The sequence below is a fragment of the Melitaea cinxia genome, chromosome Z, assembly GCF_905220565.1.
Source record: "Melitaea cinxia chromosome Z, ilMelCinx1.1, whole genome shotgun sequence".
NCBI classification, from domain to species: domain Eukaryota; kingdom Metazoa; phylum Arthropoda; class Insecta; order Lepidoptera; family Nymphalidae; genus Melitaea; species Melitaea cinxia.
The window spans coordinates 12,466,821-12,480,998 of NC_059424.1; the positions used below are offsets into that span (position 1 = coordinate 12,466,821).

The 14,178-nt window shown below is 36.7% G+C and overlaps 1 protein-coding gene across 1 annotated transcript in view; it reads right to left on the reverse strand.

Moving 5' to 3' along the window:
* Positions 1-1,027: 1,027 nt before the first annotated feature.
* The window catches only part of LOC123668808 (transcriptional repressor scratch 2-like), a 30,281-nt gene continuing 17,130 nt past the window's right edge, over positions 1,028-14,178 (reverse strand). The window contains exon 2 of the mRNA XM_045602500.1: positions 1,028-2,079. Coding sequence (XP_045458456.1) covers positions 1,028-2,079 — 1,052 coding nt within the window. The remainder of the gene's footprint in view (positions 2,080-14,178) is intronic.

Here is a 14,178-nt window from a genome sequence, read left to right on the forward strand (position 1 = left end):
CTTTTCGAATACCCATTTCTTCCGAGCACCTCGTGCTCACCTCAGTAACCTATCGTTAATACTACCTTATTCTAAACTAGTTTATTGCCAATTATGTTCGACTTGACACTAATAACACACTCAATCTAAAGGCATGCTCGCTGAGTGACGCGGCGAAGCCCGTCCCATATAGCCGTCGCGTGGCTCGCCGCCGCCCGTCCATAACCATTTATTTTAATAATATATGTGTTACATTTAAATTTCACTCAAATATTTTATGAATTATGAGATAATTAAAAATGATGGTTTCGGAAAACAAAATTGTCCGTAAAGTTGCTCGACAACTTAAATGACAATACAGTGATGATGAAGGATTAAGGAATTGCGCGTTAAACATATGGACGTACGTTGAAGTATGAGAGACGAGAGGGGTGTGGTGTCGGGCGCGCGGTCGCCGCTAAGGCACTGTCGCGGGCGGCGGCGAGTGCCCGGCGACGCGACGCAGTGTGTGGAGCTTCGGACGGAAAGTTTTAGCAAGTTCCTCACCGAGACGGACGACGCGGCGCGCTCGGGCGCTCCGCCTTCGTCCCCTAACGAACTCGGCACTGGTGCTTGTGACTCCACTTTGTCTTAAACCTAATATTCTAACCTACTTCGCTGTTTGTAAAAATCACCTACAAAAGATATTAGTTTCATTCGTATTTTTTACTTCTATGTATATAAGGGTATATTTTATCGACATGTATATACATACATAATTCAATGTTTGACGTTATAAGGACGTTTATCGCTACGGCCTATAGCCGCTGTTGCGGCGCTACGGGGTCGTACGTGATTCGTTGTTTGCGAAACGTTGCTCGATTGCGGCACGACACACTTAGCGGACATTCGTCTCTGCTTCGGGCCGTGCGCGTCTACCTATTTTAGAATTTGTATATATTTATAATAATTATGCTAGTAAACTAAATTCATAATAATACTTTAAGTTTATATGTAAATCTTACAACAGTGATTACGGTCCCTGGTTGCGTTAGGTTCGGTCGCGCATTTATCCGGATGCGGCGGCAGGGGATTCCGATGAGGGTGACTCGTCGTCGCGCACACACGCCGATTCTTGGTGTTTATTGAGGTAGCTCTTTAGGGCGAAAGTTTTATGGCAACGTAGGCATTCAAAGTTTTTATCCGCTGAGTGTGTTTGCATGTGTGCCCGTAAGTTAGAACGATCTGCAAATGCCTTTCCACAGTGTGCACATCCATATGGCTTTTCGCCGGTATGAGAGCGGAGGTGACCTTGCAGCAACCAAGGTCGTGAGAACAATTTACCGCAAACGCCGCATACGTGCGAGAGCTGGTGCGTTAGCACGTGCATGGCGAGTGCCGGCATCGACACGTAAGCTTTGCCGCATTCTCCGCAACGCTTTGCAGCTACCGAGTCGAGACTGCGGTGTGTTTGTTTATGTCGAGAAAGATTTGAAGAGGTTGCATAACGTTTTCCGCATTCGCTACAGGTATACTTCGACTTTTGTTCCGGCTGCTGGGCGCTTTCGACTGGTGCGTTTGCGTAATTTTTACGTTTCGAACGTCCATCGCTAACGAAAAAGGCGTCATAAGTATAAGCGACGGTTTCTCTTGGACGCTCCGTTGTCTGCTCCTGAGAAGTTTCGGGCAGAGGCGGTGGTTGTTCCGGGGGTGAAGGGTCGGTGCGCGGCGGTGTCGACAGGAATACTGCATGCTGACTTAAATCGAGAATAGCGTGCGCAGCGTTAAGATCCTCTTCGGCCCGATGGAGGTACGCGCGGTCGCCGAGACAGTAAGGGCGATAAATGTCCTTCTTCTTTGGTGGTAGAGATAGAAGGGTGCCTGTGCTAGAGTAGCACATCGAATTGGATTTGCCGCTCGCCGGTGGCGGAGGAGAGGAGACAGGCGAAGACTGGAGCTGTACTTGGAGAAAAGGTTGTTCTGTTGAGTCGGAGGTGGAGAGGTGCAGAAGTGCGTAGGACAGAGGCTGAGGCGCCGGCTGAGAGGGGCCGGGGGGAGCCGGGCTCACCTCGTTCGGTAGTTGTGCGGTGAATTGCGTGGAAGGCTGCTCCTCAGTGTAACCTGCGAATATAAAAAAAAATGAATTAGTAACATAAAATTTGAGTGTTTTTTAATACATACGTTTCACAATCGTTAAAACTAACTTTACGAAAGAGTAAATTATTATAGTATTTTTTCCTTTAAAATTGTAGAAGTACCTAATCTACGAGTACATACATATGTACTAGATGCCTACATATAAGAATACATACTTATGTACTCGTATTTTTACTATAATATAAACTTTGTTATTTCAATCTCCAAATAACGAAGTTGTAGCAAGAAACGTACAATTAGTTTTTCTTTATTTTTTTTCTTTTGTTTTGTAAACAAACAGTATTGTAGCAATATATAGAAATACATACACAATAGTATCACTCAACCAATAACAGTTTCCGATATTAAAGAAGAACATATAACCAAGTTAAGAAGAGATGCTTAACATTAACAGTTCCATATCAAATACTTAATAATAATACTATTATAAATTAATTAATAGCCAGGGAGAGAAAAAAAACTAAGCAATAAAGAAATTCTAAAATAAAGGCATTAGGGCATTATGGAACAAAAAAAATGTTAAAAAGACAAATAAAAATTAAAAATCAAATTTACAATTAAAATCAAAATTAAAGTTAAAATAAAAATAAAAATTAAGTTAAAAAGAATAAGAATTATTTTCTTATTATGTTAGTTCTATTTTGTAACAGAAAGATGTTGTAATATCTAAAACTAACAATGATGAAATAACTAGTTCATATTTTTATTATTATGTCGGTAAGATCGAAAGATATTATTCATGTTTTATCAATATGTAGTTTGTATTGAAATATGATTTCTAAAAGACACGATTTACTAAAAAAAAAATACCGAGCTAAACTCGGTCACCCAGGTACTATAGTATCTATGTAAGAAGGTAAATTAAATGGGTTGTTTTACTACAACGATGAAGGCATTTTTCGAAAAGATGAATGATGACGATGTTTGAATAAATCAGTAAAATTCTTCGAATATCCAGGTGCCTGTTTGTCTATGGAATATATCGCACCCTTAATAAAACAAAGATGTAACTCAAAAATCGCAAATTGTGGGAATTGGCGTTTGAAGTTTAGCACTTTTTCCGCATTGTGTTTGATTAAAAATTACTAATTATTTGTAATGCTCTTAATGACTTTTACTATTGATATCAGTAGTTTAAAGTACAGAGATTAATAGAATAATAGAAAAACAACTGTGTTACAGTCTATAATAGCTGTAAAATGGAGATGAAAAAAAAGTTCCGACTTAAATCTCTTTATGCCAAAAATTACTTAATATTTTAGGTAGTATTTCAAAAAAATTCTCTTTAGTATTAAATCATAACAAAAAGTTTTAAAAATAAATCACAATGTTTCGTTTTATGATTATTTAATTGTAATTATGACGTTGTATGTATTAATGCATCATTTTTTTACAAAACGAAAACTGAAATTTATCACCTTTTTTTTAAATTAAACAAATTTTTATTAATCATCTCATATTTATATATCTCTTTATGGCTACAAATATTGTTTTTTAAACAAAACAAAAACTATACACTATTATAAGAATTAGGTACAATTAGTCTCTAGGAAATATCTCCTAAAATCACAAATAATTACTAACCACAAATAATCTAATATATAAAATTCTCGTGTCGCGGTGTTTGTAGTTAAACTCCTCCGAAACGGCTAGACCGATTCACACGAAATTTTGTGTGCATATCGGGTAGGTCTGAGAATCGAACAACATCTATTTTTCATACCCCTAAGTTAAAGGGGGGGGGGATTAAGGGGTTTAATAACATATATGGCAAAACAAAGTTTGCGGGGTCAGCTAGTAAATAGTATAAAAATCAGCAGTCTCTTCTTTCTTATAATGTCTATCATCTTGTTTTTGCTCATTGTTTGAATTATCAAATGATACACATAGATCACACTGACCTGTTTTTGGTTGGTGAAACCCTAAGTTAAATACCGTCGGAATCAATATTTTCTGCACATTTGAATCGTCTCGCCATAAGACTCGACGAATTCCAACCACCAGAGCAGGTTGGGTTTCGAAATGGCTACAACACCGTAGACCACATCCATACTGTTCGACAGATTATTCAAAAGACAGAGACATATAATCAGCCGCTGTGTATGGAATTTGTGGACTGCGAGAAAGCCTTCAACTGTGTCGAGACCTGGGCTGTCCTGGACTCTCTGCAGAGATGTCATATCGACTGGCGATATATCGTGGTACTGAGATGTATGTACGACGCAACGACGATGACCGTTCATGTCCAGGACCAGAGAACAATACCTATTTCCCTGCGGCCTGGGGTAAGACAGCAAGATGTAATATCACCAAAACTGTCTACCACTGCGCTGGAGGATATCTTTAAGACCTTGAACAAGGCATCAATGTCAACGGTGAATACATCTCTCACCTTCGTTTCGCCGACGATATCGTCATCTTTGCGGACACGTTAGATGAGTTAGGCCAAATGCTAGCCGGTCTAAACGAGTCCTCCCGACGTGTCGTTCTCTGTATGAACTTGGACAAAACGAAAGTTATGTCTAACAACCAAGTCATACCGAGACAGGTATCGGTCGATGGTACCCTTCTCTAAATTGTTCAGGATTATATTTACTTAGGCCATACTATCCAACTAGGCCGCAACAACTTTGAGAAGGAGGCCGATAGGAGGATTCGGTGGGGCTGGGCGGCATTTGGCAGGCTTCATCGAGTCTTCACTTCGAAGATTCCGCAATGCTTGAAGACAAAAGTCTTCGAGCAATACGTCCTGCCTGTGTTAACATACCGAGCCGAGACATGGACACTGACGAAGGGACTGGTCCACAAATATAAAGTCTCTCAACGTGCAATGGAACTGGCCATGCTTGGGGTTTCCCTCAAAGATAGGATTAGAAACGAGACTACCGCGAGAGAACGAAAGTAACCGATATAGTCCACAGAATTAGCAAGTTGAAGTGGCAGTGGGCTGGTCATCTGTGGCGCAGGACCGGTGGCTATTGGAGCAGACGCGTCTTGGCAAACACAGTGTGTGACGTCCTCTGGCCCGTTGGACCGACGATCTACCTAAGATTGCCAGTGTAAGCTGGATGAGGATTGCGGAAAACCGGGATGTCTAGCGCGAACTTGGGGAGGCCTATGTCCAGCAGTGCATTGCAATAGGCTGAACTGACTGACAAATATTTGGTTTATTATTGCAGTCAGAGTCACAAGAACTTTGATTTTCAAACATAAAATTTCTTCTGTTGACAGGCTTATTAAACAACGTATTAAAATCTACAGTGCATCGTCGTCACTCAGGTCGACGTCACTTAGATCTGTGTATACTGGAGAAATATTGTAACTGGCCACACTATTGTAATTTCGTCGCTCTCTCAGCTGAATTTGCTCATATTTTGCTCAGTTTTTTGTGGTGAATTGGTGTAAGACGTCTTTTCTTTACAATCCGTTGTAACGTTTTGTGGGGCAGGGTTTTGGGTAGGCATTGAACTATTGGAGCTTGAAAAACTGGATGAAGATGAGCTAGAAGAGCTTGACGATGATGAGCGAGATGAATCGGAACTAGATGAAGATGATCTTGAAGACGAACTAGAGGACTGTAAATGGCTACTATTATTTAGGTGTCATTTTTCTCGTCAACTCATAAGTGACAGTAAAATATTGAGTCGGTGTCATCATTTTCGTCAGCTCTGCAGTTACATTTTTGGGCTCTGGAGATATATGTATTTTGTTGATTTTCCTCTTCAACCTGCATAACTTCTTGAGTCTAAAATAACAATAGTTCATAACACTGTAGTATATTTTAAGGATGAATAATAATCATAATTATTTAACGTCAAAATAGCAGCATTGTTGAATGACAATGATCTATTTAGTCGTTTTGCCATAAAAGAGTAACAATCATCCATCCATACGTCATCCTCATAAACTTTCACATTTATTACAGTAATCAGATGAAAAAAAAAATTATAACTTATTACACTATTATTATATTACTTAAAAAGCCGACCGGTGGCGGGATAACCATCCAATTGCTGGCTTTGAAATACACAGGCCGAAGACGGGCAGCAGCGTCTTCGGTGCGACAAAGCCTGTACTGCGGTCACCAACCCGCCTGCCCAGCGTGGTGACTATGGGCAAAACACATAAGTTCACGTTATTTTTGGCGAAAGCTTGTGGAGGCCTATGTCCAGCAGTGGACTGTATAGGTTGTAATGATACACTATTATGTTTATCTTATAACTTTTACGCTCGATACGCTGTAACTCTTCATTGTGGTGTTCAGTTTCTGAATGTGGTATTAAACTTAAAAAAAATTGTGAGCTCTAAGACCATTTTCAAAACCTATACAAATAAGCACAACAGTTACAAGTTATTCTTAACTTTTACACGAAAAGGGAATTAATGTTGAAAGTTTTTACTTATCTTTCGTCATTCTAAATAATAAAAAGAAGTAAACAAAAGTGACTTTTATAAACAGCCTTATTTATTACAATAAAGTGATACTTAAACAATTACTCCAACAACTAAGGCATATATTTCAATATAAAACTGAAGTGTTAGGCGTTAACTTTGTAAAATTTGTCAATTTTTAAAACAAAACCGAAGTAAATCCAAATGTTACACATCATTATCAAATGCGTTTTCTGAGAGAATGAAGTATAACAAAAATCATCTTTTTATTTTAAATCCCTTTTAATCTAATATCGAATTATTTGATGTTACTCAAAACAGCAGCACTTCAATCTCCGCTCACTGCCGGTGCATCTCTGAATCACGCCACTTTATAAGAACTGACTTGTCAGTTCCAGTTGATAGAAAAGAGAGCAACAGTCGCGTATCTCTCTGTATCTTATAGTTAAAACGCCGGAGTCGAAGTCTAACTATTCTTTACGCGACGAAGACGGGTTTTATTGTAAAATCTCCAAATCCACAAATTTTGACTTACATCTTTGTTTTATTAAAGGTGCGATATTATATATATACTGTATGTGGAATATTGTAATAAAAACTTGGATACAATCAAAATTAATTATCTATACAAATAAATAAAATTGGAGTGTCTGTTTGTAATATTGTAGCTCTGCGAACTGAACAATATTTATTAACATAGTTATATACATAAGACTAATATTAATTTAATTTATAATTTATATAAATAATAGACGTGATTTATATAAATAGTATATTATAAATTATATTTTTATTATTATAATATTAAAATTATAAATTACAAATATATAATTAAATTAATATTTGTGTTTGACGTTTGCATATAACACTTTTCATTTCAGAAATAATAAACCTTACGCTATTAAGCAAGTTTTGCGAAGTCAAGGCTGGCAGTTAGCAATTAATAAGAGGATAACTTGTAGAAGTTTTAGCAATAATAACGGTTTAGAATTGCCAGACTTAAACTAAAACCCTAGTCTGCAAGAATTACACCGGGCTCGTTTATAACTTACAGAGGCAACCTGTAGAGCGCACATACTCGTACCAACCTGTAGCTTCTTAGATTTTCGAACTCCTATACTACCTTGCTATAATTAAAATGTATTTAGTAACTATTAACATCTATGCGAAAACTTTGTATTTATATATTTTGCTTTGAATTATTTCGGCATCATGAGGAATCTATATGTACACAATTAGATATACATATAACTTTTAAGGAAAATGAAATATAGTGATAAAATTTAAAATGATGTTAACCGAATAAGAAATAAATAGCAGAATAAAAATATAATTTTAATTAACGAACAGTGTTGAATTTGTTAAGCTAAAAATTAATTAATTTATTTAATAAGTTACAATTCTCCTCCGAAACGGTTGAACCGATTTTTATGAAATTTTGTGTGCATATAGGTAGGTCTGAGAATCAAACAGCGTCTATTTTTATACCCTTAAGTTATGGGGGAGGGCCTTGGTGGAAGTTATATATATATATATGTACGCGAGCTATAACGAACATTGATATAGTGTTGCCCTAAATGTAGTTACGAAGAAAAAAACATTTTTTTTAAATGAAACAATTTTATCGCGGCTTATTAAGTTTTTTAAAAGCCATCCATAAATCATAATCCAGCGGTTTAAGATACGGACTAAACGACAGCCAGTCGTCAGATTTCAGACTATCTTCTTAAGGTATCTTGAGACACTTGTGCCGATATTTGATAACAAAAATATGGCTCAGTCACTCCTTCATAGCAAACACCCCACCAAACCATTACTGAAGTCGGATAATTGGAGTCGGAAGCTTCCTTAGAGCTTTAAGCATAAATAGGCTCATTTTGTTTGTATGGTTGTGGTGTGGAAACAAAATTTTTCTGTGACCACCCTTTGCGTACCGCTTATGTAGTTGCTTTGATTTTACCACCCTATTATTTTTTAAATTATCAGTTAAGAAATGACCAGTGCGTCTCTTATAGGCTGCAAGTTCTAACTCATCTTTTAAAATACACGACATGGTTCTAGGTGCTATCCTCATATCCCGAGATAAAATCTTTTGCTTTCGGACAGGATTTGTTCGAATTATTTCCCTTATTTCTTTAATCACCTTTTTTGTACGAACACTACGTGGACGGTCAGATCTTTTTCTGTCACAAGCAGAGGAGGTTTCACTGTACCTATCAACAGCCCGGTACACAAACTTTTGTCTAATACCAAGCGTATGGAAAGTTTTTAAAATTGTATTTGGTTTCATACCTAGTTTGTGTAATGCAATGGCACCGATTCGGTTCTCTTTATCACCCCACTACATTGTAATATCACAAAATATTTTACAATGTATTGGTGCGAAAATGAGAAAACACAATCAACAATCATATAAAAATGCAATTTCAAATTCAAGTGTAATATTTCGTTTATTTTTAATTGTAACTATTTATGGCCAGACTATGTATATGTATAAAACTTATAACAGTATACGCCTCACGTATGAGTAACGTCTACGTGTAACATTCACCATACCACATAAACTAAACTCTGCTGCTAGATCAAAATATTATCTGGAGCGGTAAAGAGTGAACAGCAGAGGTCAACATAAATCTATACAGCATAGGCACAATCATCGTTTTCATTACTAGCCAGAATAAAAAAAAAACTAAAAGTAAATCTGTTATTATTACAAAAACGACTTTCTGACTTTTTAGTCGTATACAGAATGTCCGGTAATTAAAGGATAACCCCGTAGGTGCGGGGGGGGGGCACGTTTAATAATAACGAATTGATTTTCTCTAAAAAAAAAGATGTGGATAATGGGCCTTGCTATCGCGCATTATATAATAATTCTATCCACAAATGTTTCTTTTTTTTCAAACACTTAAAAATAAAAAATAGTGTATTCGAATTTTTTTATGATAAAGGTTGAGCACCTGAGGTATAAAAAAAACGTAGGAAGACCTAGGTAGCTAATAGCTTAAAAAACATGCCTATTTTATAAAGTTTCTTAAATGGTATTACACTCAATTTTTTTATTGTCAAATTACCGAGTTATTGCTACCTATGTTTCTCTAGCCCTATTTTTCTTAGAACCAAAACAAATAATAAAATAAGAACTTTATTTTGAAAATCAGTGAAAGTGTATTTTGGGGTGGTTAGGATTTTATAAAAATTTAAACAACAATTTCAAATAGGTAGGTACAATTTCAAATAGGTAGTTTTATAATAAATGCTCAAATTGTTTGCCACCTACTTTAATACAGACTCTACATCTTCTTATGAACGACCTTTTTAATAGGCGCGAATACCTGCGCTATCCAATTTCTCGAGCCGCATCCAAAACACGTTACTGTGGGGCTACGGTACTAAAGAAGCCACCCCCTCTCTTCCCGTGGGTGTCGTAAGAGGCGACTAAGGGATAACACAGTTCTGCTACCACCTTGGAACTTAAAAAGCCGACCGGTGGCGGGATAACCATCCAACTGCTGGCTTTGAAATACACAGGCCGAAGACGGGCAGCAGCGTCTTCGGTACGACAAAGCCAGCCCTGCGGTCACCAACCCGCCTGCCCAGCGTGGTGACTATGGGCAAAACACATGAGTTCACGTTATTTTTGGCGTAAACTTGTGGAGGCCTATGTCCAGCAGTGGACTGTATAGGCTGTAATGATGATCCAAAACACGTTGACGAAGTTCTTGTATTGTTGCAACTTGTTTTTCGTATACTTTTTTTTAAGCAGCCTCAATAAAAGAAGTCTATTGGGTTTAGGTCAGGCGATCGAGGTGGCCATAAAATAGGTCCCAAGCGGCCGATCCCTCTCTTGGGATACCCCGTTGTAATAAACCATTATCTTTAAATAATATATATATATATATATATATATATATATATATATATATATATTTTAAGCCTTTTATACCTGCTCAAAGTCTTACAAACCGAACTACCTGTAACGAGTGAATTTGGGTCATTCTATCTTTTGCTGCTATTGTAATGATTTCGAAGGTTAAGTCTACATATAATGGGTGTTTAGAAAGCTAATAATGAGTACTTTATTTTAATTTAAGTTTTATTCGCAAACAACATTAAATTTAAAAAATGTTTTGCGATCAAAATGCAAATGTAGGGTGTGCGATTTATATCCACTCGGCTGTATATTGTTAGAATATGAACGAAACAAAACACATTAAAAAAACTATTCTCTTTTAACCGTCAACGTTAAAGTAAAATCTTTAGACACGAGTGAAATTGGTAGATGTTATGAATACGGAGAAATTCAGCGCCGGCGATCAACGTTCGGTTTTAATTGATCGATTTGTTGTAGAGCACCGAGTCGCTACTAAAATGCAAAAGTGGCATTTAGCTAACAAATTGGTAAATCAATTTGCTAGCAAAAAAATCGACTAGCTTGGCAGGTCGATTATAACAATCCCTCTATTTAAATGAAACCCTCGTTGGTTCTCCGTTATCAATATTTTCGCTTCAAAATGTTTCACAATTGAAGATGAAAGATAGCCTTTAGGTAATTATACGCTAGTTTGTAACCATGGATTATCTGTTTTTTATTACAATTTATCACACATTAGTTTTATTGGTCACGTTGATATTTTTATTTTATTAATATCATATCACATCAGACAAAAATTATAACTATAAAGGAGAGCAAAAATTAGTAGCTTGTCATATTACGTACGAAACAACTAAAGTGAGTGAATTAACTTATTGACTACCTGTTTGTTTTTGTTTAGAGAAGCGTCTGCTTTGTGAAAAAGCTGCAATGTCATTAAATTTCACACAATTTATTTAGTTATTTGCAGCTACTTTGTGACAGCAATGTCGCGAGTTCATAGCAGAGATTAAATAGGTTTAAATATTTGTTTAACTAAACGTTTACATAAAGCCTCAGTTTGAATTAAAAATTCGCCACTGCGCTGTATTTTATTATAGCGTAAAATTTCGTTGACAAAGCGATCGGTTGGTTATGCAAAAGGTGCGCGGCTCCTGTTTTTAAAGTGATTAAAAATTTCGTCGCCACTTTAGTGAAAAATGTTGTATGTATGTAAAACAACGGTTTTTGCTCATAAAGAGCTATGGATATTATAGCCTTTAAACGAGTTTGGCGCGGGTTCTTAAGTTCCTATTGTATCCTTCGATATACATGTAAAAAACTAAAAACATTACTACAATATTTTATTATTGAAATAGTTTAGTATATTAAATTAATTTCCTAATTTATTTACTCACATGAACAAAATTTATTATGTTTTCTCGACAGCTGGCGGGTAAGACTTATATTATAATATATATTTTGTTTATTATTATTTGTTGTTATTGTTTTAGATATACTTTATATATAATACCTACATTTGTTACTTGAAATATACTTAGTACATCAAAATACGATGGATAACAGTAATTTATATGATGACCATGATGCGTTTCTGTATTTCTCTTCTTCTACAGAAACAAATAGTGAAGACAGTTTTCAAAGTATCCCAACACTCGACGAATCTCTTAATTTTAATTTTTCACTTTTTCCAAAGAATTTTAATGTTGTTCATATAAACGCTCAGAGTAATCCTGCACATTATCCTGATATTTTGGCCTCATTTGATAACATAAATCTATACGCTATCCTTGTCTCTGAGTCGTGGCTTAAACCTTGTTTACCTTCAACTTCTTATTTTCTACCGGGTTTTCAGTTAATTCGAAATGACCGCGTACATCGAATTGGTGTTGCCATATATTTGCGTTCCTATATACCTTATAACATTGTCAGTATGTCAGCACCTCAAAACAATCCTTGTGCGAAACATCTATTCTTAGAATTAACTCTTTCTCACTCTAAGATTCTTTTATGTGTTTTTTATAATCCTTCTCTCTCTATTTACTACTTTTCTCATCATCGTAAATAAATAAATTAAAACAAACAAACAAATAAACCAATTTTGCAGGTTTATAATATTAGTACAGTTCAGCAAACCTACACACACGGGGTGATCCGGCCTCCCGCCATCGGTAACGGTCGATTTCGCTGTTGCTCCGTGCAGAAAAAAGTTTTGAAAATTCTAAAAAGTGGTTAAAAGTGGGTGTTTATATGCAAATTATACACCAAAATTTGCGTATTCGTACGCCCTTCACGGTGGTGCATTTTGTTTTCCAAGATTTGGACGTTTCACTAGTGAAAAAAGTGAAAAACCGTGAAAATTCAAAAATTTTAAACATAAAACTTGAAACGCTGCGGAAAGGAAATCGAGGACATATGAATATTTTTACGTCATCCGACGGAGCTTATTAAGCCCGACATTTTGAGGTATCGATCAGATTTTTCCGCGAAAAACTCGCGGACTTATTAAGAAAAAACCTCGGACCACGTGGACACGTGGTTTGTGATCCGGAAGGCCTACAGACAAGTATTGTATATCATTCGACGCGTCTCGGCGAACCCAGCAAAACGACGCATCGATCATTAAGATCAGGTGAGTGGTTCCGGAGATATCAGGAATATTGTGAATTTTCAAAATTCAAAATTATATTTTGTAAAAATAAAAGCGACGACACCCCCAAATTTTTTATTCATTTAATAGCGTTTAATAACTTCTAGCTGCATACCCAATTTCAGATTTTTCAGCTTAGTAGTTTCAGAGATACAAAATTTTTAAAATTTTAGGGTGAGCACGTGGGGTCGCAACCCCCGGCCTGATCTCTCCGGAATCCACTCCCACATATTATAAATATTTAGTTTAAGCCTCAAAATTTTTGTATTTTTTTATGTTGTATTTTAATTTTTCGATAAATTTTTGTAATAAAAACTAGGTTTTTTCTACCCCATAAATCGGGGGTTGTTTTAAAAAATTTCTGGTAGACATAAGCTGTTAGCTCTCGTCGAGACAATTTCAACGAGCCCAAGAACGGGAGGATTCGGGCAAATACAGCCGATTTTAGACGTCTGACGTGATAAGGTGGCCATATTGGCGGCCATCTTGGAAATTGAAAAATCCAGATAACTCCTGTTCTAAGAGTCGGAGAGAGTCGGGACTTTCATACTGTGTTGGTCACGATTTTCTCCGTCCGGTGGTGGGGCTCGGGACTCTGGGTAGAGTCGACCCCTCAAATCTGGAATCCGAGACCAGGAGGTCAAAGATCTCGAAAGGCCCGATACGGAGAGCCGTCGCATGCTATTCTGCGGCCAGGGGTTCCTGAGATATCGAATTTCTATTTTTTGAAGAAGTACGCAGAGGTATCTGGAGCGCGGAAGACCAAAATTAGAAGATGGGATATCTCTGGAACTGCTGGTCGTAGAGCGACGTGGTTTTCACCATTGACAAGCTCTCTTAAAGGGCTCTGGAACTGATCGTTCGTGGTAACTCTATCTAGAGTCCTTGACAAAAAGTAGAGTTTTCTCTACTTTTTGATAGTTTTAAGTTTAATATTAGTATAGTCTTAAGATACGGGCATATTTGCTCGTCATTTTAGTGGTTGACCAATCACTTACCCCTGCTATTGCAGATTTAATAATTGACGAAAATTTCTCTAGACTTTTATATATTGGATCTATTAGAAAAAAAAATATTTGACGCACCTCCGGTATGTCAGGCTCAGGGTTAACCGTCTCAGGCAGAGCCCAAGTGTCGACACACATTC